This window comes from Pelobates fuscus, chromosome 2 (assembly GCF_036172605.1).
Source record: "Pelobates fuscus isolate aPelFus1 chromosome 2, aPelFus1.pri, whole genome shotgun sequence".
NCBI lineage: Eukaryota > Metazoa > Chordata > Amphibia > Anura > Pelobatidae > Pelobates > Pelobates fuscus.
The window spans coordinates 175385002-175409875 of NC_086318.1; the positions used below are offsets into that span (position 1 = coordinate 175385002).

General features: G+C 43.2%; 1 protein-coding gene across 6 annotated transcripts in view; it reads left to right on the forward strand.

Moving 5' to 3' along the window:
* ADGRB3 (adhesion G protein-coupled receptor B3) overlaps positions 1 to 24874 on the forward strand; it is an 880860-nt gene that overhangs the window by 776600 nt on the left and 79386 nt on the right. For all 6 annotated transcript variants that reach the window (XM_063442965.1, XM_063442970.1, XM_063442966.1 and 3 more), the window contains one exon: positions 2824 to 2919. In XM_063442965.1, coding sequence (XP_063299035.1) covers positions 2824 to 2919 — 96 coding nt within the window. The remainder of the gene's footprint in view (positions 1 to 2823; positions 2920 to 24874) is intronic.

The following is a 24874-nucleotide window of genomic DNA, read 5'->3' on the forward strand; positions in this document are numbered from 1 at the left end:
AATGTAATTTATCTTGGAATATTTTACACAGGGTCTGAAATGTTTTGATAAACGCAAAAATGCATACAGTAGATGTGACAAAATAATACATAACAATGGTCAAATACATTGGTTATAGGTATTTGCCAGGGCTTGGAAGGTATTGCTAGCAATACAACTGTGACGGACCACCTGGCACCCCGACCGGGTACCTCTGTCAATCACTGCTTCCAAGCACCATAAGCACTGTACTGGAACACCATAATCACCGTAAACCCCACAAACTGCTGCAGCTTGGTTACAGTCTCGACGTCCTCCACCCACCCTGGACCCAAGACCTGGATCCAGCTTCCAATGGGTATGCCTCTCCTAGTCCAGAGATCGTAGCAGGATCAGCTCTTATAAGAGCTAGGGAATATTCTCAGGGGAGTATTGTGATATTGCAATCCCCAGAGTGTATGTAGTTCTCCAAACCCCCAAACATGAGCCAAGACTTCATGAAGGGGTAAAGCATTCTGTTTAATGGCAGTCACCACTGGCCTTATATGCTAGTCCCCATGCAAGGGGCACCCACCTGGACCTTGTGGGGAACTGCAGCACCAAGTCAAAGACCTATAACAACAATGGTTAAATCATGGCACTCCCATATACAAACACACAATCCCTCCCCTCTGCCTTGGAGATAATTGAATCAGGAACTGTACTAATCTAATTCAATTATCTCCAAGCACATAAAACCCCACAAATGTTACATCCCCTAATAGCCCTGATCTGGGTGACCAACATATCTAAAAATCAGATCAGTTCAGAGGTTCAGGAATTTCCTGGAAGTCTTCTTTTTGACCCACCGTGCACATGGTCCCATGCCCAAAACAGTTCCAGAGCATTAGGGCTAACGGTCGGTCTCTCTGTCTGGAGTACAAAAGTACATACTTCACATGAACAGAGCCTTTTAAAGTGCATTGGGCAAGAGGCTGGCAAACAGGCCCCTCCAAAAGCCAATGACAAGGTTACTTTCGTCACAACAACATACTAAATATGACAATAGAATGAAAAAATAATTTTGCATTTTAGCATTATGCCTGCAAAGAGTAAATTCAGTTAAATCATGTATTTCTGGTATAAATGTATTTTAAACTGTTATAGCAATCTTTATCAATTTCGGGACAGCTTATGTAATGCTGGTAGTAAAATGATACAGTCCATTCACTCCTCCTCACTCCCTTACCATAGGAATGATCTGACTCATGAATCTTCCAGTACTGTTTGAAATCATAGAAGGGGTTGGGGTTTACATTTTCAGCAAATTTACAAGTATTATATTGGTGACTAGTGGCTTCTGGAAGAAAAATGTGCTCCTCTACAGTAGCGTTATTGTAGCTTTGTATAAATAAGTGTGAGTGAAGCTTTATGGACTACATATGTTTCTTCAAAATACATAACAATAAAAATGTTTATACTAAATTTGGGTATTAAAAGTGTTGGGGGGGGGGGGGGGGGAGAAGTGCCTTTAATGGTTGTAGGTCTAATAGCCACTCTAAATATACTATTGGATAAATGTTAACATTGTTGTTTTTCAGAAGCAGCAATGTGTTTTCATTGCCAGACAAAATGATGAGCTGTTTTTGATATTTAGAGAGTCCCTTTAACACAAGCAGCCAAAAGGGACCATGTAATGCACCACTTCACACAGTGATCATTACTCATTTTGATAGTGAATGTTGTATAATGCTTTTCTAATTTCCATTTTTCTGTGAAAGTTTGGGTTTCTATTTATTTATGTTTAATTTCCTGCAGCCAGAAATTTAATCCATAATGAATATAAATGAACAGTAAAACAATAGTCGCAGCGAAAGCCAGCCTTCCTTGTCACATAGATCTCACTGAATTACTATATATTTTCTTCTGCTAGTTCATTTACTTCTCGGAAGGATAGTTCATTTACTTCTCGGATATTCTGGTTTGCCAATCTTTAGCCAAAAATCTGTCATGTATGATTATTTAAAATATACATCTATGTTTCTACGACTAGTTGGTTCTAAACATTTACATGCTTAATTAGACTAAAGACAAAGTTCTGAAAGATAAATATTTTGCAGATTGCTTCACCGTTAGCCTTCCTCCTTAGCCGAACACCCTCAAACCAGAAAAAACTTCCTTATCAAATATATGTACACAGTTCACCCATTGATAGCACTCAGTTAATAACTAAGCAACCTGTATTAGAAGGCGAAGACACCCAGTGAGACATATAATAAGGATGTCACTACCTGTTTGAAGTTTCTCTGATTGTCTGCAGTCAGGTTGTGAATTAAAATTAGCTCTTACACTAGGTTCTTAGTGTATGAGCTGTGTACACACACTAATAAGGAGATTATTATTCCATGAGGTGGCATTGGTAAGAAGATTTGTTTCTAGTGCTGTATTTTGCAAAACATATTTTTTTTGTGTGCAACAAACTATAAAGATTTGAACATGCAAAAAATACAGCATACTAATGAGGTCAGAACCTATAAAACTCAGTAACGTTGGTGATTACAGTCTTCCTTTATATCCTGTAGTATTTGTGTACAATGAAGATTTAGTGTTGTTTTATGGGCATATTTTTTGTGTTATTTTTTTTTTTTTGCAACTTTAAACACTTTTTAGGCCTTGCTATTATTTGTCTATTATTTAGGAGTGTCTGCAGCATGCAAGGAGTGTGCCAGGTGTATAAATAAATCCACATTGTTCTTCTTGTTTAAGTCTCTATGGATGCTTTTTGGGTCATGAGTTTGGGTTAGCTTGTTATATTTGTAAAGAAAACTAAATCATGAACTCATAATATTAATATTGTTTTCACAGGTCCAAGACGCTTTCAGATGTCGATTGAGAAACTGCCAGGACCCAATAAATGCAGATTCGTCAAGCTCTTTTCCCAATGGACACGCTCAAATCATGGTTAGCTTTTTCTTTCTATTCAGAGTACATGTTTCTGTACAGTATTATTTTTCATTACTGTAATAATTTAGTATTAAATTGTGTGCATGAATTGTGCAATTTATATGGTATCTTACGAGATCACTCAGCATTGACTAATCCAGGTATCGTTAGATGCTTGTAAACTACATTTCATATGAAACATAGTGTTAAGGATTGCAAAGCATAATAGCAAATAAAGTTAAACATTTGCTGCACCAAGTTAATGGTGCATACAGATACGAATAGATCAAAACTATCAAAACAATGTCTACTGGTTAATCCTTCATGCGTGCTTGTTATCATGTGCTCATTTTATATCTACAAGACAGCATTTAAACCCTTACAAACACAATTGACAGAACTTAGGTGACATGCTTATACTAGCTTTGAAATTAGGATTCTATTTATGAATGTGGTATTTGACATATGTGCGATGTATGTATCTCAGTTGTATATTTTCTATTTAGAGCGTAATGACCAGTTTTGTTTATTTTTATGTATAAATTGAAATGTTAACCCAAACGAATAAAATGGATTGGCATTGTTTAAACAGTAAACTGCAACAAAATGCAGGTTATCAACATGGTGATCCAATTAATGCTCCAAAAATATACTTTCTCTGTTGGACATTTTTGCACCAAATGGCTCTTAAATGCATTCCATGCTACATAGTCACTCCCTAATTTAGTAACGTTTCAATATAATTTATCCAAACTTAATATTTTTGTATGATATGTATGCATTTATCACCACCCATGTTATTTTTATATTTTCTTGTAAAACTTTGATTCCTTTTTGTGTTGGAGCCTGCTGCAATAATTATTATAAAGGTTCAGTGTTTTAGTTTTAAGCAAACCATCAGATTCAACAGAGCTACATTCATATCCTTGAATAGTTGTAATATTATATAATTTTCTATTTTTAGAATTTAACATTTAGAGTTCATTGGAGCTCCCAGAGCTCCACTTCATCCGTGGACCCAGGCAACACCATGTCTTGGGTTGGCCCTGATTTGACATTTATTCCAATGTGTATAAATGCATTGTCTTTGAGATGCATGCCAGAGTGTGTGAATGCAGATTTGTCGTTGTAGCTGTGACATTGTATGTGTGAATGTCACTGAGCATTTTATACAACTTCATCTCTCCCAATACCCACCACTTGTATCTCCCCATCCACCTATCTCTGTTTACAAACATGTCCCTTACTATACCTAACCCTCTGCCTGAATAAAACAGCGCACAGAAACAGGAAACTTCCCTGACCAGGCCATGAATGCAATGCTGCAACCAGGCCACTCAGTACTCCAGATCTTCAGTAAGCCATCTCTGTCTGCAAGGCTACTCTGTGTTCTTATTGTTTGCTCATCACAGTGTGTCCCAAGAGAGGAAACAAAAAAGTGATAGATACATAGGGAATATGATAGTGTCATATTTCCTGTCTCTCTATCACTGCTCTTGTTTTCTCTCCTGCTGGCTCAAGAAGACCAGGCAGGGAAGACAAAAATATTCATGAAGCTCACCACATTCATGAATAGACCCCACCCTATGGATTTGTGCTGTCCTAGGCACGACTAAATTCGGGCACCCCCAAAATCTAAATTTGCCCCCCAAATTTGTGTCAAGGCCATTTTTGTGACTGACAGACACATGCCCTCATTGATACATGCACTGATTTACTCTCACTGACAGATACACAGTCATTGCCACACACATACAGTCATTGGCACTCACTGTTTAATAAACACACACTTTCACTGACAGACACACACTGACACACCCACTCACTGACAGGCACACACTCTCAGATACACATAAAATGACATATACACACTGACACTCACTCATAGACACACACTGACAGCTACACTCATTCACTCACAGTAAGGTGGACAGCCCCAGAACACGAGGCAAACAAGGCATTTGTCTGGGAGCTTGGGGTGGCATTTTTTTGTGCCCCCCTCGAAAGTGCTGCCCTAGGCAAATGCCTTGTTTGCCTTGTGGTAAATACATCCCTCCCACCCCAACTCCTTCCCTTTGTTCATCTGTTTACAACCCCAGCTGTTCCCTAACCAGCAAACAGCTTTTTGCCAATCAATTATCTTTTTTTGAGGGTACCACGGACTGAATTCTGAAAAGGAATGTTTTAGTGTGGCATTTTATAGATAGAGAGGGCTGGTTCAAATTGAAAATTTCTTTAATTTCAAGCACTATCAATTGCAATACGTTTTAAAACTCTCCAAGGTAAAATTAACAAAACTGTAGAATCAAACATCACATAATATGTGATACTGCTAAATGTATATGTGGGTATAAGTACAGATGAGTAATTTGGGGCTTTAGAACATTTTAGGTTCTCAAATTTAACTCTGGAATGTTGACGTAGATTTTTTTTTGTAAATACGATTTTTATTCGTGATAACAAGGTTGAGCAATAACCATGGGACTCGCAGGTCCCCATCAGTGTAATACATATCATATAACATGTACAACCTGTGCGGAAACAAAGTTATGCAATATTGAGTGTTTGTCCGAGCTTGCATGACCTTTGCTTAGTCTGATTCATGAAGGTCTTGTAACATTTGTAATTGTCATATGTGCATTTAGTGAGTGCACCCTTTGTCAGGGAGGGGCAGCTTAAAGACTCTCATTTCTATCAAAGCTTAATTTCTCCAATACCACCCAATTCACCTGTGCAGGAGTAGTTTTTCCCCCTTTCTCTCTTTTTCTATCCCCTCTCTCTCTTCTTTCCCTCTTCTCTCTTTCTTCCCTTCTCTCCTTTTCCCCTCCCTCCTTTCTCCCTTCCCTATGTTAATGCAAATGGTTATACGGGCTCACAGGCCCACAATGTTGACGGGCACTCAGGTCCTAAGTATCGTGAGTTAATTTAACTTTTGTAAAGACATTTCTCCTGGAAGATGAGTTTAGCCAAATATTTACGTAACTGACTGCTCCTCGTTTTGCTAGAGTTGTGTGTTCTAGTGTTTTTGGAGCTTGTGAGTGTGGAATGCGTTAGTACTTTGCGTCATGCGTGTATCTGCTTGAGGTAGGTCCCTCAGTGTTCGTACTTTGCCCTACAGTCTATCCTTTGTCCCCGCCCATGGGAGTAACTTGCCAAATATCTATGAAGTCGTGAGTGGGTTTGTGTTATGTGGAGCCGGATAGCCTCCTTGGTCGTTTGGGGTCTGTTGCGTTTGGGTCTCTGGGATATGTCTCGTGTCGAGCTTGTCTCCGTTCCCTTGCCCTATGTCTGGTGTGTTTCCAGTTGTTGCGTCTAAGCGTACGTATCGTCTCGGGTTTTTACTGTTTACGGTTGGGTGTTTATCGCTGTCGGAAGCTCCCTTCTGGGGTTGAATCAGATTCACTCAGGCTATATTGTTTTAGGTTCGCTCGTCTGTGTGAGAGTGTGTTATTAAATTTCCTAGCTTATGTTACATAAGTCTATTTATTTATAATTTGCCTGTGATAGTCTGTCTGTGTCTCCGTCCTCTCCCCTTCTCCAAATGGACGGTGTGTAGACCGCTGTTGTGTAGTCCTCCCTTGTCTATTGTTGCTTCATCAGTGTGTATTTAATTGCTCAATTTGAATTTGTGTGTAGGTGTTTGTTTACGTGTCCTGGATATATGACACGTTTCACAGATCTCGGTACCTCCCGGCCACGGCCGCCCCGGACACTTATTAGACTGACTTCGGCATTGGCTCGCGAGGTTGTGAATGTATGTGGTGAGAAAGAAGAAGAAAAAAAAAAAGTTAAGGGGGGGAGGGAGGAGGAAGTGGGAGGGCGAGATACGTTGCAGCACCCTTGGGTCCCCTTGGGTCTCGAGGGATCGCGCTGTGTCTTCCTATGTTCTGTTTTGTGAAATATAAGTGTACCATGGTTTCCATAGTTCCGTGTGTTTCTCGCTTTTTCCTATCAGTTCTGCGTATCTTGCCTCCGCTGAGTGGATCTCCTCGATTCTTTGTAGCCATTATGCTTTAGTGGGTGGTTGCGTCTGCTTCCATCTGGTCGGGATTAGTGCCTTAGCCGCGTTGATCAGGTGTCGTAATATCGATCTCTTATATTGGGATATTGTGCTTTCGGTGAAGTGTAGGAGCGCCACTTCTATTGTGAGTTCGAGAATGTCCCCCAGGATTGTCGCTATTACCTGTTTTACTTCTGACCAGTATGCCTGGATCGGTGTGCAGTCCCACCAAATGTGACGCAGCATACCTGCCTGTACTTCGCATCTCCAGCAGGTATCCGGTGTCCCCCGGAATATTCTATGTAGTAAGGCAGGGGTCCTGTACCAATGAGATAGTAGCTTGAAATTGACTTCCTGGTATCTGGTGCTTATGGATCTTTTGTGTTGAAGGATGAGTATCTGTTCCCATTGGTCCTCTGTGTATGTTCTGTCAGTCAGTTCCTCCCATTGCCTTTTGAATGCATCTTTCCTAGTGAGATTTCCCGTGATCAATTTCTGGTAGATGTCTGATACTCTGCCTACTGCATTGGACTCCGTCTGGCAAAGTTGCTCGAACCATGTCATCTCCCTGTGTACTCCTTCTCTGTTCGGCATGTTGTGGTAAAAGTGCCGCAGTTGTGCAAAGTAGAATCTGTGCATAAGTGTCTGCCTTTCTACATTTGACCATTCCTGTAGCCTCTGCAGCCCTGTGTTGTTCAGAACCGTACTCAGGGGGATGTAGTCTGCGTCCCCATCTATTGGCCATGCGGATGGCGGTAATCCCCCTCCAATTGCTTTGTTGAACGTTAGTGGGATCAGAGGGCTAGGCGAAGGCGATATAAGTTGGTTCCTTCTCAAGCTTGTCCATGTTTTCAGAGTCTGTGTGATGGGTGAATCGCTGCCCAGAGTTTGCGTGGCGTCTTTTGCATCTTGCCAAATATATGCGCGGAGGGCCTGGCTCGTGCACGCTCTGTCCATGTTTGCCCATAGTTTGTTTGCTGGGGCCATCTGCCAGTCCCTAATCCGTTGGAGCACCGTCGCTTGGTAGTACTTGCGTATGTCCGGCAGGGCCAGTCCTCCCACGCTTTTGGGAGGCATATCTTTTCATAGCTGAGTCGCGCCCTCTCCCCTCTCCAGACATATCGGGTTATTGCTGATTTGAGCGTAGTGAAAAATTCTGAGGGTATATGCCACGGTATGGCGCTGAAGCAGTACAGTAGTCGCGGTAGGATGTTCATCTTGACCACTGCAATGCGTCCTTGCCACGAGATATAGTCGTAGTTCCATGCCTTCAGGTCCGTCAGAATTGCTCGTAGGAGGGGGTTGTAGTTTCTGGTGTATAGCTCTGCCGGTTTAGATGGGATCCATATTCCCAAGTACACATTCAGGATTTCACATTTCGTGAGATTCAGCTTAAGCCCTGAGATTCGTCCATATGTTGCAAATTCCTCTAGTAGAGCTGGTAGGGAGCGTAGAGGGTTATCTACAAAGAAGAGCATGTCGTCTGCATATGCAGCCACCTTGTGTTCCTGGTCCCGGTGTATAAACCCCCTGATTTCTGGTGTTCTTCGTATCTTGTCCAGGAATGGTTCTAGTGTCAGGGCGAATAGGAGTGGTGATAGCGGGCAACCTTGCCTGGTGCCGTTGTGTATGGGGAAGCTGTCCGTTAGTGCACCATTTACCCTCACTCATGCACTTGGGTTAGTGTATAATGCCTTGATCCACGAGAGCATGCCTCTCCCCAAGCCGACCCTTGTCAGAGTTGCCATCATGAAGCTCCATGTCACCCTATCGAACGCCTTTTCGGCGTCCGTGGAGAGCATGAGTAGATCCGCTTTCTCCTTGAGAGCCAGTCCCTGTATGGTGAATGCTCTCAGGGTACTGTCTCTGGCCTCCCGACCTGGGATGAAGCCTGTTTGGTCTGGATGGACCAGCCGTGGGATATATCGTTGTATTCTCGTTGTATTCTCGATTTTAGAGAAGAGCTTCACGTCGGTGTTGAGGAGGGATATGGGCCTATAGTTACCACAGCTTTTAGTGTTTTTCCCTGGTTTGGCTATCACCGTGATAGTGGCCGCTATAGTTTCCTGGTGAAATTTGTCTCCCTCCTGGAGTTGGTTTAAGGCCGTCAATAGATGTGGGGTTAGGATCTCCTTGAATTCTTTATAGTACCCTGTGGATAGGCCATCTGGTCCTGGTGCTTTCCCCCGTTTTGCTGATTTAATCGCCGCTTGGATTTCGTCCACAGTTATTGAGGTCTCCAACATGTCTGCCTCCTCTGGCGATAGGGCGTCTGGATAGGAGCCTTGTAGGTATTGAGTTGTGGCCTCTGCGAGTTCATCCCGATGTATGTTGGGGTTTGCTGGGGCGATGTTGTACAATTTTTGATAGTACGCTCGAAATTCGTCAGCAATTGCCTCTGGGTGTTGTGTGAGGGTGCCCTTGGTCTTCCTCAGTTCAAGTACCTGAGCTCTAGCTTCTGATCATGCGTGCCAACAGTCTCCCTCCTTTGTTGGCGTGTATGTAGAAGAAGGCTTTGGATCTCTGGGTATCTCTGTGGTGTTTTCTGGCTACCAGTTCCATGAGTTGTCGTCTAGCATCCAATAGAGTGCGGTATTGTGTCTCTAATTGTCTTCGCTTATGAAGTGTTTCCAGTGTCGCTATTTTGTCAGTGAGATCCTTTATGTTTCGTTGCGCTTCCTTTTTTTTGCGTGATGCTATTCTTATGAAATGTCCCCGGAGTACACTTTTATGGGCCTCCCAAAGTGTCATATTCGCTGTATCTTCTGTATTGTTTTCGGCGAAGTAATTTTGCAGATGTTCTGTTAGTTCCGTTCTCACGTCTGGGTCCGTTAGTAGCGATTCGTTCAGCCTCCATGCCGTTCGTGTGGGCCTGTAGAGGGGAGAGTCTAAGAGCATGTGTACTGCGCTGTGATCCGACCATGGTGTCGGGAGAATCTCCGCCTTCAGCAGTCGTTGTAGGCCCTCTTGTTGGATCTGGAGGTAGTCTATGCGCGAGTATCTCATGTGTATGACCGAATAGTGCGTGTCGTCCTTATCGGAGGGGTGCAAGGTCCGCCAGGTATCCACCAGTCTCAGGTCTCTCAGGGTCTTCTGTATCGTCCTTATTGCGAAGTGGAGGATACTGCTGTGTCCCGTTGAGGAGACGGACTGAGGGTCCATGGGGGGCATTAAAGTTGCTGACGTAGATTTTAAGCAGTTAGTAACTTTAAAGAATTTAGATATGACATTTTTGTATTTTATGTCTGGTTAAACCATACTCCATCTGTTTATAGAGTAAAACTTCTTTTAAATTTGCTTACATCAAATAAATTAATCTTGGCATGGGATTATTCTTGGTAATTTTGAGGAATTGAATTTTTTTTATTTCACCAATCAAAGTGAGTAGTACTGCTATCCACCTCTTCAGAAAATACTTATTTCCTCAAATTAGTATACCTTGGTGCATGTACACTTTACTCTACTCTGTGGAAAAGGTCAGAATAAAATTGTCACGCGTGTAGCTTTGGCAGGCCAAAGATCCAGTGTATATGTTAAGAAAAGCTTAAATGTGTTATAGTTATCAACTGTCTCACTGCCATGATATATAATGCACAAATGACCAGCTATAAGATCGGTCTAGAATTTGACCTATATTATGAGTTGTTCTCTCTCTGTGACTTTCATAACAATAAATATGACATGTGCCTCATCAAACCCTGATTTATGTTATTTTCATATTTTATTTCAAATTTAAATAGCAAATTATAAACAAAACTAAAGGTCATCATTTCAAAACCTTTTAATGCTGTAGAAATTTTTTTTATATAATGCTCAAATGGATTCAAATGTGACATTCAAATGAATATTAATTCCTAGTTATGAAGAAAAAAATACTTTTAAAACCTGTTCCATGTTCTTTTCGATGAAGACAATAGCATAGGATTTATATGCAGAGAACAGTGCCCACAGTATAACATTGGATTGCTCGAGTGAAAGACATTAAATCCATAGAACAGCTTATCCCTGCTTCTTTCAACATCTACCAGAAGTACACTTTAACCTGGACTCCGAGGTACCCTTTTCATATTTACAAACTCTGCAGTTAAGGGGACTTAGTGGGCTCCTTTGATTCTTAGGGTAATTTATAGGAACTCTTCAGCCTTGGGGAGTTGGCAATGGTGGGCCCTTCCCCTGTCGTCTTTTAGCTCTCCTCTTCCCTAATGTTCCTTTTTTTCTTTTTTTATCTCTGTTCACCTTATATAGTCCATAACTGAAAGAAACAATGAAGTGCAGGAATTGATGTTTAGGTTTCCAGCCCCCTCTCCATGAGGATGAAAATGTTAAAACTCACCTTTTCTCACATGCCATGACAGTTTCACCATGGGATGATCAACCTTGATGATTTCTGCCAAACCAATGGTTTCCCATAGGAAAGTATTGGGAGGCTATCATGCATGCACAGCAAAATGCTACTCTGAGCCAATCAGTATTTCCTCATAGAGATGCATTAAATCAATACATATCTATTGGGGACTTTCAGCATCTCCATGCAGAGCAGTGTGCAGCACTGGACTAGGTAGCACATGTGGTGGCCATCTGTAGGGACTGCCACTAGAGGTGTTCCTATGTGCTGTTCATACATATTCAATGTTTAATTTATTCAGTCATCCATGACCAATATCTTAGGGGACAAAATATTTCAGAGCTTATATAGTGTCTCTTGCCATGCAATATTTCTCGATATTAGAATAAGATAAATATATCTGTTTTTTTGTTTTTGTTTGTCATATACAAGTCATATATTACAAAAGAGAGATTACTGATAATGAAATTTCCTATAATTGTCACCAAAATTTAAAAGATAGTATCTGGATATGGGCATAATACCACATAAAGTAAGTACAATTATACCAGGTTTCTGCAATATTTATGGCATGCAGCCTATAGTTGCACCCTGCAAAGAATTGCTATAATGCACTCACTATCATTTTCTTACTTTTGACTGCTACAATTCATGCAAGTATGGAAGGGTAGAATAAGTATGACTTTATGGGCTAGATTTTATTTTGCATTTAGGTGTAAATATATATGCTTTCATAATTTTGTGCGAATTAAACCACTACATAAATTTTGAAAAAAACGAGAATAGATTTGATGTTAGGCAGTGACAAATTGTTAGAATAAAAGCCTAAATTTAAATTTGAAGTTACTAGCAACATTACATTTTTCTTACCTATATTCTGCCAAATATTATTTTCCCTAGATAGGACTCCTCATCATTTTGTATGTTCAGGATCATGACCTTATTACAGTGAGGGAAAAAAGTATTTGACCCCTGCTGATTTTGAACGTTTTCCAACTGCCAAATAAATAATCAGACTATAGTTTTAATGGTAGGTGTATTTTAACAGTGAGAGTTTCAGGATTACAGAATGATCAAGTAACACAGAGGACTGATAGGTAATGTATACCGGACCTTAGAATGGCCGGACTAACGTACTAAAGAATAGTCAGGAATATCTGAGGTCAAGAAAAACAGAAAAAGACACAACGATAAGGAAAAGCCAGGAGTCAGGGATGCCTGAAAACAGGGAAGTCAAAAAACAATGCCAATGTCAAATAACCAGAATCAATAACACGCTCTCGGACAACCACAAGGGAAACCACGACAGGGCACTGAGCAGGATGAGAACTGGGCCTAAATACCCCTCCTCTAGATCTGATAGGCTGTAACCGGCCTTTGACCCCAAAGGCAGTTACCAGGTTCCCATTTGCATAATTGCTGCTCAGCATTAACCCTTCTGTGGATTTGGTTGCTGCTCAGCACAACTTTTCCTGTGTGGACAGTAAATGCCATTAACCACATTTTTATAAGTGGATGAATACGTGACAGAGAGACAGAATAGCAAAAAAAAAAGAAAAAATCCAGAAAAACACGTTAAAAAGGTATAAATTGATTTGCATGTTAATGAGTGAAATAAGTATTTGACCCCTTAGTACTTGGTGGCAAAACCCTTGTTGGCAATCACAGAGGTCAGACGTTTCTTGTAGTTGGCCACCAGGTTTGCACACATCTCAATAGGGAGTTTGTCCCACTCCTCTTTGCAGATCATCTCTAAGTCATTAAGGTTTTGAGGCTGATGTTTAACAACTCAAACCTTCAGCTCTCGCCACAGATTTTCTATCGGATTAAGGTTTGGAGGCTAGCTAGGCCACTCTACGACCTTAATCTGCTTCTTCTTGAGCCACTCCTTTGTTTCCTTGGCTGTGTGTTTTGAGTCATTGTCATGCTGGAATACCCATCCACGACCCATTTTCAATGCCATGGCTGAGAGAAGTAGGATCTCACCCAAGAGTTCACGGTACATGGCCCCGTTCATCGTCCCTTTTATGCGGTGCAGTTGTCCTGTCCCCTTAGCAGAACCCCCCCCCCCCCACCCAAAGCATAATGTTTCCACCTCCATGTTTTACGGTGGGGTCGGTGTTCTTTGGGTCATAGGCAGCATTCCTCCTCCTCCAAACACGGCGAGTTGAGTTGATGCCAAAGAGCTCGATTTTGGTCTCATCTGACCACAGCACTTTTACCCAGTTCTCCTCTGAATCATCCAGGTGTTCATTGGCAAACTTTAGATGGGCCTGTACATGTGCTTTATTGAACAGGGGGACCTTGCGGGCTCTGCAGGATTTCAGTCCTTCACGGAGTAGTGTGTTACCAATTGTTTTCTTGGTGACTATGGTCCCAGCTGCCTTGAGATCATTAACAAGATCCTCCCATGTAGAATTGGCTGTTTCCTCACTGTTCTCATGATCATTGAAACTCCACAGGGTGAGATCTTCATGGAGAACCAAACCGAGGGAGACTGACAGTTATTTTGTGTTTCCTCCATTTGAAAATAATTGCACCAACTGTTGTCACCTTCTCACCAAGCTGCTTGGCGATGGTCTTGTAGTCCATTCCAACCTTGTGTAGCTCTACAATCTTGTCCCTGACATTCTTGGGCAGCTCTTTGGTCTTGGCCATGGTGGAGAGTTTGGAATCTGATTGATTAATTGCTTCTGTGGACAGGTGTCTTTTATACAGGTAACGAGCTGAGATTAGGAGCACTCCCTTTATGAGAGTGCTCCTAATCTCAGCTTGTTACCTGTATACAAGACACCTGGGAGCCAGAAATCTTGCTGATTGGTAGGGGATTGAATACTTATTTCACTCATTGACATGCAAATCAATGTATAACTTTTTTGACATGCGTTTTTCTGGATTTTCTTTTTGTTATTCTGTCTCTCACTGTTAAAATACACCTACCATTAAAATTATAGACTGATCATTTGTTTGTCAGTGGACAAACATTGAAAATCAGCAGAGGATCAAATACTTTTTCCCTCACTGTAGATATTTTTAGCTTCCTTAGAATAGTACTTTTATCCTATTTAATTACTTCCTTAACAACAAATCCCTTTCACTACTTTTGACAATTTTATATATATACTCTGTCGCTTTTTATACTCCTTTGGTTCGCAAAAGGTCTCCAATGCCCTAACTAAGGCTTGAAAAGCATAAGCTTTTCAAATGATTTAAACTTGTTGGATAAACTTTTTACATTTTTTTTTTCATTCAAATATCAAAAATATATCATATATAAAAAAAAATCAATATATCAAATAATATCAACATATTACAATATAAAAATATTTGTCAAAATATTAAATAATTTTAAAAGTTTATCCAAAAATATTAAATAATTTGAAAAAGCTTATCCAAATGTGTTAAATTGAGGTCTAATTTTCAAAAAGCATGGTTATTTTCTCCAATCCCTCAAAGCCAAATATCCTTAATGTATACATTCCTGGTTTCAAACCCTGTAATGCTCTCATTTTTGTTGGCTTAGGAGAGGGATTTGGGCTCTCCTTCAGACCCTACAGTTTAGTCCATGATATGGGGGGCCATCTCTTCTATTAATTTGTGTTAACCATAATTTACCCAGATTTGGCTTTTTAATTTGGCCGTATTGATTTACATGCCTGTTAGAAACAATATGAAGTATTATATAATTTACATAATTTTTAGCAAAACTACATGATATCTTATATCTCACTAACAGACTCCGCCTCTAATTTCTGTATTCTTTTGCATCCCCTTTCCTCCTTTTTTACCTCTTTCATTGACTGATTTTCTTTTACCCATTTACCTGTCTCTATTCTCTTCTTTTCTTTTTTCTCTCATCAATTTTACCTTTTTTATGTCAATTTTGTATAGGGACATTGCCTTTTTTCTTGCTTGTTTCTTCTTTCTTATCCTCATCGTTCACTATTGACACTTTGATCTACCGTCTCGGTGTGACCTCATTCTTATATATTTTTAATTTTTTTGTTTCTCTTGTTACTCTTTGAACTTTCTCTTGACAAAATTGCCTTGGCAAATTCAGTTCACCTCACCTTCTGTGCTTCTGTAGAAATGGGTCATGACGCTCTCTAACCTCTTACAACAAAAAATGTTCATCTCGGCACGCACCACTGACCATCTTCTTTATATTCTCAATAACTTTAATTCATTTTGGTATATCAAGAATCATGGTGCTTTTACACAGTTTATTACTGTGATATTTACCAGTCTGTAATTTTGATATTGCTTTTTTTTTCATTTTTTTATTTGTATTATATGGTATCACATAGTCAGCCATACAAACTATAAAAGGCATATCATGCTACATTTTGTGTGTATGCAAGGAAAACATTTTGAACAGTGACTTTTGACATGTGAGATACCTTATACAACGAATTGAGGCTGTTATGTGCCTAAGTACTTTCAGATCAACAATGCACTTTTTAAGACAAGTAGCTATACTCTAAAGCAGTCAGCTTTCGGTGGGGGGGTGGAAGGAGAAGGTTAAGGTTAAGTTTAAGTAGGTGAGTGAGAGCAAGCATGGAAACCATTAGATGGTAAGAACACATAATATTTAAGTGGGTTGTGGTGAACTAGAGACACAGTCCAATAGTAAACTGAGCATCCAAGGGTTGAGTGGATGGAATGTCTCTGTGCCAAGACAGATCTCAAGTGCCGACCAGGTTCGGCTCCACTACTGTGGATGTAGCTTTCAGGTAGAAGGGTTGAACGTTACTCACGTCCCACATCTGGGTCGTTGGTTGGCAGTTTGCACCTGGGGCATATGTTTGCAGGGTCTATGTTGTAGGCAGCCCCAGTGCCTTGAAGAATTTTCCTGCATCAGACTGCTGCTGTAGCTGGATTCTCTTCCTATCGTGAAGCACTGTGAGTTTGCGGCCCGGACCCCAGTGGTATGCCACCTCGTGATTCCTTAAGTGCTGGGTGACTGGACAGAATGATTGCTGCCAGACCATGGTGGACCTAGTCAGGTCGTTAAAGAAGGTGAGGTTGGCTCCTTCAAAGTGGTATGAAGGTGTGTTGCAGACAGACGCTTGTACCAGCTGCTTACTGCGCAGTGATTGGAAGCTTATTAGCAGGTCCCTGGGAACCCCGTCCGGGGCCTTAGCTGGTTTTGGGATCCTGAAGTAAGTTTCCAGCGAGATTGCTTTAGCTTTGGCTGGTGTTAGTATGCTGCTTAGCAGGTGGCGGAGGTAGTGGGGGGTTTCAGATTCTGTGACCTCCTCAGGGATACTCCGAATCTTGAGATTGTGTTGTCGTTTGGAGTCTTCAAGTGCTGCTATTCTGAGCTCCATGAGAAGATTGGTTAGTTTGAGCGCATCCAGCTCGGACTGCTGAGCATCCTGCCGGCCTTGCACATTGTCGCCAGAGTCTTCCAGCGATTACAGTCTAGCTGTGATTACCTCCAGGTCCTTCCGAACCAATGCTATGTCCGCAGCAAATAGGGTTTTCATTTCCCTTAGTAGGTTTTGAATGTCAGCTTTGCTCGCTGGCGTTTGATCCAGGCTCGGGGTTGTTCTTGCTCGTCGCCCCTGAGGTGGCTGCTGAAGGTCAAGGTTAGCCCTTGGTGTACCCTGCATGTTGAGGTGTGAGACGTCATCTGTTACACTTTCTTCCGAAGCACTGTCGGAGTCCTCCCTTGCAGGCGCCATCTTGGTAGGCGGCGGTTGTGGAGTCACTCTGAACAGTGTGCCGATGTCTTGGGAGGAGGAGGCCATATCTATTCTCCTTAGTTTAGTCTTCTTCCCTATAGTGTCTGGATGTCTTTTGGGTGCTTATCTGGCAGTTTAACCCGTTATATGTCAGGTATAGATCAGTGTAATTGCAGGAGCTCGGTGCATGTGCGTCTTACGCGGTCGCTGGCAAGCTCCGCCACCCTTGATATTGCTTTTGTTAGTTTATTTGTTCCATGGTTTATGTGTGGGCACTGTTTTAGTCCACTTTTCTTATTTATGTAGTTATTTAATTTGTTCATTTTCATTGTACTTTACTTATATTAAAAACTACTAAATAAATAGTATTTAAAAAATTGTAAGATATGCCTGTTCTGTACAGTCCCTCACAACAGCTTTGCATTAACTATATATTCTGAATGACTACAGTGCTTTAAACAATAGTTCCAGACAAATTATAATTTACTGCTGCAAAAATGATTCACTTCTCAAGGACTCAAGAGCTGTATATGACTAATTACAAAATGTCACAATAAAGCCTGAATGTCACTTAAACCCAATACCGGTATAGGGATAAGTATCCAACAGTTCATTATAAGACAAAATCCTATTGTTTAAAAATTGGAACAAAACAACAATGCTTAAACAATACACATAATAAAGAGAAGAAGCGATCTACAGTACATTCAGTAAAAATATTTTTAGACCAAAAAAAAACCTAGAAAATAAAATTAAGAGATTATGTTTTAGAAACAAACTATACTGAACCAACTTAACATGCTACAATATTTTTTTGAAATACAAATAATGTATAATAAATCTATTTAACATTATAATAGATTAGAATAATACAATAATTAAGTAAAAACAAGCAATTATATAGATTTAGCCGTTCGAGCTATACTTTTACATATAATCATATAAGAAATAACATTTTTTTGTTATTAATGTCATAAGAACTATCTACTGGATGATGAATCATGATGATTCACTTGGCTTTGTTAATACCAATAGAATACAATTTGACTGACTGTATAACAAAGTAAAGTTTAGTGATATTGGCCTAGGTCTCGTTGCCATGGTTTAGACCAGCGGTGCCCAAAAGGCAGATCCCCAGATTTCTTAAAACTACAGCTTCCATGATGCTTTGTCATTCTTAAGACATTCTAAAGGCATGCAAAGCATCCTAGGAGTTATAGTTCTACCATATGTGGGCATCTACCTTTTGGGCACCCCTGGTTTAGACTGAGCTTTTTGGTTTCAGTAAAGGGACATTGTAATGTAACAGTATACAATGACAATATTGACAATGTAATGCTTTGTGTTGTGGTATACATGGAAATGGTTTGTCAAACCTGGTGAGGGAGGACATAACTGACCTGCATAGAATGGACATGACTGCCCTACATATATATTTATATAATAATGTACTAACTTAAAAGTGAATTTTATAATATATAAACGATGGCACTCACCAGCTCAGTCATAAAGCTAAAAATAATATATGAGCAACTTTTTTGAAAGCAATAAAATTAAAGTAGTTCTTCAAATTCTTGTTTACCCAGCTGCCTGTGTAAAAGAATGGAGATGACAAAGGTGTGAGAAAGAGAATGATGGGCAGTTGGGACTGAAATGATAAGCTAAGAGAGAAATGAACAGGGGAGGCTAGAAGAAATGTAAGGGCTTGTATGAAAGGACAAAGAAATGAAGAGTAAAAGGAGACACATAGAAATCTAGAAACACAGATATAACAATACAAACTGTAAAGATTTTGCAGACATCAGACCGACTGGGAAATATCAGCAATGTGAAAAGATCAGAATGAACAGAGCGTGCAGTGAATGAGTAGAAATAGGCACTAGAGATAAGTGAGATTGGTGGGAATTGTTGTTTTTCGTCTGCACAAAAGTTGAAAAGTGACAATTTTACCACATGACAGGAGGCTTCATATTTTGCATTAACTCTCTTTACTAACTCACATAGCAGTAAAGAAAAGGTGAAAACATTAACCAATCAAAAGAAAGTAGGAGGTATAGTATTCACAGTAATGAGGCTCCTCCCCCTCTTTCTTTACTGCTCCATCAGCAGACAGGTCAGAGTTTTTGGCTCTTCCCTTTTTCACTATTGTATATGTAATTTTTTATGTAATTCTTTATATATACTGTATTTATCTTATATAGGTAGTTTTATTTTTGCTACTATTGTTGTTTTCTACCTTTATTTCTTCTGCCCTCTTGGGGTTTCGCTCTTGGGGGAGTCTTTTCCCCCTCCCTGTTTTCCTCACAGGGTCTCTCTCCTTTTCTTCACCTCTCGGTCCGCCGGCTTCTCCGCCGTCGGACCGACTGTCTCTCACTTCCCTGAGGGTAACGCTCACCCTCCACCCCCCCTTTTTCCTCCACACGGCTTCACAGCCGCTTTCACTGTAGCCGCACGGCGGGAAACCGTTTTTTCCCGCTCCTCCGGCGGCCATCTTGGATCTCGCGTCTCGCGAGATCCACGGCCGCCATCTTGGGAGCATTGCGGTCTCCTCATTCCGGCGCCCGTACACACAGTAACCGGACACAACCAGGCAGGGGTCCCCAGGTCAGTCAAATTATTTACCTGTGCTTGGGGTGTGGCCCCATAATCGAAAAATATTTACTGCCTACTGGTGCTTTTGCACACTTACAGGGTGAAGCCCTATATTTAATACCGCTGCTATCAGGTGGATTTCGTGCCACCTATACATATTTGAGCATTTATACCTGGGTGTGGCCCAGAAGAAAATCCCAATATTCCCTGCTGGGGAAACTGGTGCTTTTTACTGCCAGAATTGTCATATTCACCCTGCTGGGGTTTTTGCCTTTTTACATTTCACGGTTTATATATATATACCTATACCTACCCTGCTGGGGTTAACTGGGTACTGCAGGTACCCCCCTTTTTTATCACTAACTGGGACAGACCCCTAGCCCAACATTTCTGTGCCTCAGCTATTACAGCGGCCCAACTCCTATTACCATGGATACACCTCAAAACCCTGCAGACTTCCAAACCATGATTGCGGAAGCCATCTCCGCCTCTATGGAGAAAGCATTATCCAGGGTTATGACGGCGACTGCCGATCAGACTAAAAAAGCCACAACAGCCCAAGCCCATGACTATGATTCTGAGGCTTCAGAATCCCATGCCCAGGCCGACTCTCGGCCCAGCAAACGCCACTGGAAGGGCAAGGAAAGGAATGACAACATGGGCAAAGGCAAGGCTCCTGCCAAACGCCACAGGCCAACACCACCCACCCCCGCCCATTACTCCTCGGACGGGGGGAAGAACAAACACGCTCTATGGCTGTGTTAGATGAGTGGCAGGCCGCAGATTCCGACCCAGACAATGACTGGGGTTCGGACACGGGATCCCATACGGGTCTCCTAAAAGGCACCTTCTTGGACGACATCCAACTACCGGACGACCCCACACCGGTCCAAGAAGAAGGGGAAGCCATTCTGGACCCCACGGGGCAACGTCTATTCGACCCCCGCAACATACGGCACCCGCGTTCGGGGGACTGGACCCCCCCCGACCATCTCTCCAAATTTATGCACCGTTGGTTCCGCAAACCCCTGGACAAAACGGTGCGCAACCGACTACGTTCGGAATGCCCTCGCCCTTCCCGACAACGTGGCCCAAACCCCCGAATTCGACCAGGTCATGAACACATTCATGTCTAGGGGTGGCCGCGACCCCAGGAGAGGAGTGGAGAAGGGCTTTCACGGAGTTCAAGACAAACTCCTAGACTCTATTGGCCCACTTTCCCGCATCATGTTTTTGGCGGACGATGCTTTTACAAGGGCTGACGAATTTGATACCAGTATGGTTAAAGAGTGGGCTCACGATATAAGAGAATGGGCACAGAGGTGCTTTTGTTTTGTTGGTAACACCAACGTAGCCCTCTCCTCTGAGAGGCGAAAAGCAGCGCTGCTCCGTATTGACGGAAAGCTGGTGGAATTGGGCACCAAGGAGTTGGGACCACTTGCACAGGGCAAATTGTTTGGGGAAGCCTTCCTCAAAGAGCTTAATAAGCACGTAAATATTTTCACCTCGCTCAATAAGGCTCAAACTTCAATGAAGCGAGTATTCAGGGGCTACCCCAGTCGGGGTGTTTTTGGACGGGCTGGCCGCTACAGGGGCCGAGCAGCCAGCCGTTTTTGGCCCTCTGGCCCCCGCTCACACAGACCCCAACCCTTCTACCCGGAAGTGGGTTTCAGGCAGCCCTTCTCCTACACCCGTGGAGCAGACAGAGGCAGAGGACCTCGTAGCCGTGGCAGAGCACGCTTCCCCACAGGTAAGCACCATTATGCCTCAATGTCCACTAACCCCGTATACTGCAGGTCGTATCGCTCTGTCTTTTCAGAACTGGACAGCCATCTCCACGGACGCATGGATCCTCCAGACGGTCCAAGGCTACATCATAGATTTTGTGGAAACCCCGTCCCAGACCGCCCCTCCGTACCCCATTCAGTGCTCCAAGGAAGATCGCCTTCTAATCGATGGCGAACTACGGGAACTCAGGGCCAAAGGAGCGATAGAACCCGCTCACGACCAAAACGGCTTCTTCAGCAACATTTTCCTAGTGAAAAAGAAATCTGGAGACTTTCAGCCGGTTATAAACCTAAGGAAACTCAATGCTTTCGTAACATACAGACATTTCAAGATGGAAGGCATCCATCTCCTAAGAGATCTGCTCCAAGAAGGGGACTGGTTCACAAGACTGGACCTCAAGGACGCCTACCTATCGGTACCCGTCCATACATCCTGCCGACAGTTCCTCAGATTCCGATGGCAAGGCCGCCCCTGGCAGTTTACATGCCTCCCCTTCGGCCTCAGCTCCGCACCGTGGTGCTTCACCAAACTCCTGAAGCCAGTAGTGTCTCGACTACGCACTCAAGGAATTCGGTGCATTATTTACCTGGACGACCTGCTACTGTTTTCCTCAGACAGGTACAGTCTAACGCAACACACACAATATACCACCCGACTCCTCACGTCCCTAGGTTTCGTGGTGAACTTTCAAAAATCGGAAATATCCCCAGCCCAGAAGATACAATTCCTGGGCTTCGAGATAGATTCCAAGACCAGCACACTTCGGCTCCCAACCTCAAAGATCACAGCCATCAAGAAGGAAATACGCAGAGCCATTCGCAGCCACTCCATTCCACTCTGCAACCTGGCTCGGATCGTGGGCTTGCTATCCGCATCTATCCAGGCGATATTCCCGGGTCCACTCCACTACAGAGCGATGCAGCGCTTGAAGGCTTCCTTTCTCCGCCAGAACCCTTCGTACGACCAAACGGTTCCGGTGACGGAGGAAGTCAAAGAAGAACTGGGATGGTGGCTGGACAGCATGGAAGCGTGGAATGGCCGAGCCATCTTCGGGAACACGCCCGACATGGTCCTGGAATCAGACGCCAGCCTCTGGGGATGGGGCGCCACCTGCGAAGGCAGTTCGACGGGAGGCGCTTGGACTTCCCAAGAACTCAAACTCCACATCAACTGCCTAGAACTTCTAGCGGGGTCGTTTGCAATTCGCAGCCTAGCGAGAAACCGGACCAACTGCTGCATCCTCCTCCGGATGGACAATGTGTCAGCGGTCCGTTACATCAACAGACTGGGAGGGGCCCGATCCAGACTCCTCTCAGAGATTACGAAGAAAATATTCGAGTTTTGCCTTCCCCGGAAAATCTCCCTCATGGCAGAATATCTCCCGGGCGAAACGAACCTGACAGCGGACTGGTTCTCTCGCCATTGGCGGGACAGCAGCGACTAGAGGCTGGACCCCACAATCTTCCATCGCCTCTCGGTCAGGAGAGGCCCCCTCCACCTGGACCTCTTCGCATCTCGGAACAACAGGCAGACGGACGAGTACTTCAGCTGGCTACCAGATCCGGACAGCAAAGCAGTAGACGCCTTTCTCCAACCATGGCCACCCAGGGGCGCTTACGCCTTTCCCCCATTTGCCATGGTGGCAAGGACGATACAATACTTAAAGACGCAACACGGGTCTCTGCTCCTCATCACTCCCCTATGGCCGAGCCAACCATGGTTCCCGGACCTCCTAGCTTCATCCTACAGGGATCCTCTCCTCATACCGTCCTACCGGACGCTCCTCACAGACCCGAGAGGGAACCCCCATCCTCTCATTCTGGAAGACCGCCTCACTCTAGTAGCCTGGACTCTTTCAGGGGTGCCTGGCAGACCGAGGACTTATCGCAGACAGCTAGAGACCTCTTATGGGATTCGTGGGCACCAGGAACCAGACGATGCTATCTTGCAGCATGGAATTCCTGGTCCACTTGGTGCAGTGAACGGAACTTTGATCCCTTTACGGCACCTGTAACGGCCATCTTGAATTTTCTCTCCCACCTATACTCCGCGGGCAGGTCTTACCGATCCCTCAACGTCGTGCGCTCCGCGATCTCAGCGGCTCACGTTCCGGTCCTGGGTTCACCCGTCGGGAGACACCCTCTGGTATGCCGCCTCCTCAGGGGCATCAGACTTCAAAGGCCCCCCAGACCCAAGTACACTCGGCTATGGGACGTGGAAGTCGTCCTACAGTTTCTGCGAGACTGGCCAGATAACGACAGACTCTCACTTCGACAACTGTCGGCCAAACTAACACTCCTACTTTGTCTGGTATCGTTCCGCAGAGTTTCGGACGTGCGGGCTTTCGACATCGACGCCTTCTCGGTCTCCCCAGAGGGAGTTACCTTCCAAGTGTCTCGTCGTACTAAATCGGACTCATCGTCGGTCTTCTACCCCTTTTTTCCTACGGAACCGCTACTTTGCGTGGTCTCTGCTCTGCGTCGTTATGTTCAGGTCACTTCCCTCCTTCGGGTTTCATCTTCGGGACAACTATTGGTGTCTTACGTTAGACCTCACGTTCCCGTCTCTACTACCACCCTGGCCAGATGGGTTCGCTGGATCCTGTCTCTAGCAGGTGTGGAAGACACCTTCGGTGCCCACTCCGTTCGCGGAGCGGCGGCCTCGTCGGCTTTCTCCGCGGGAGCATCACTGGCAGACATCCTACGAGCCGCGGATTGGTCACGCGAAGCGACCTTTCGGACCTTCTATTTCCGCCCAAACTCGGGGGCAGCCACGTCTCTCCTTCATCAGCGTTAAAAATGCAAAATATGAAGCCTCCTGTCATGTGGTAAAATTGAAGATTATGCTAGCGTTAGTGTACTTATAATCTTAATTTTAGTAATGACAGGAGGCGAGTATTTTCCCACCCTCCGCACCCTCGAGGGATGAAATCTCATGTAAGTATACCTATACTCTATCTTTTCCTTCATATTTTCTACCTGGTATATATAAGACGTGTGCTACCTGGTATATATAAGACGTGTACCTTATTTAACTACAGCTTCGTTACTGTTATTGTCATACTTAGACTAGGTACATTTCGTTAGAGTTTGTGCTGGGTTTATTACATTACTGCAAACAGTTGCCAGACCGGTTCCTAACCCTTTCCACACTCTCTTTCAGCATAACTTCAAGACAGTACAGCCTACATTCAGGATGGACAGGTTTGGACCTTCCTTCAGAAACCAGGACTTCGCAATTGGAAAAGTCATCTGTTGGTGCATGTTTGGATCACCCTAGGACTTCGTATTTGAAAAGTCACCCGTTGGTGCATGTTGCAAGACTTTATCCGTTCTTTTAAAAAATTTGTTATTGTATCTGATGTCGCTCTCGAAAGAGGGGGAGGAGCCTCATTACTGTGAATACTATACCTCCTACTTTCTTTTGATTGGTTAATGTTTTCACCTTTTCTTTACTGCTATGTGAGTTAGTAAAGAGAGTTAATGCAAAATACTCGCCTCCTGTCATTACTAAAATTAAGATTATAAGTACACTAACGCTAGCATAATCTTCAATTTTCTC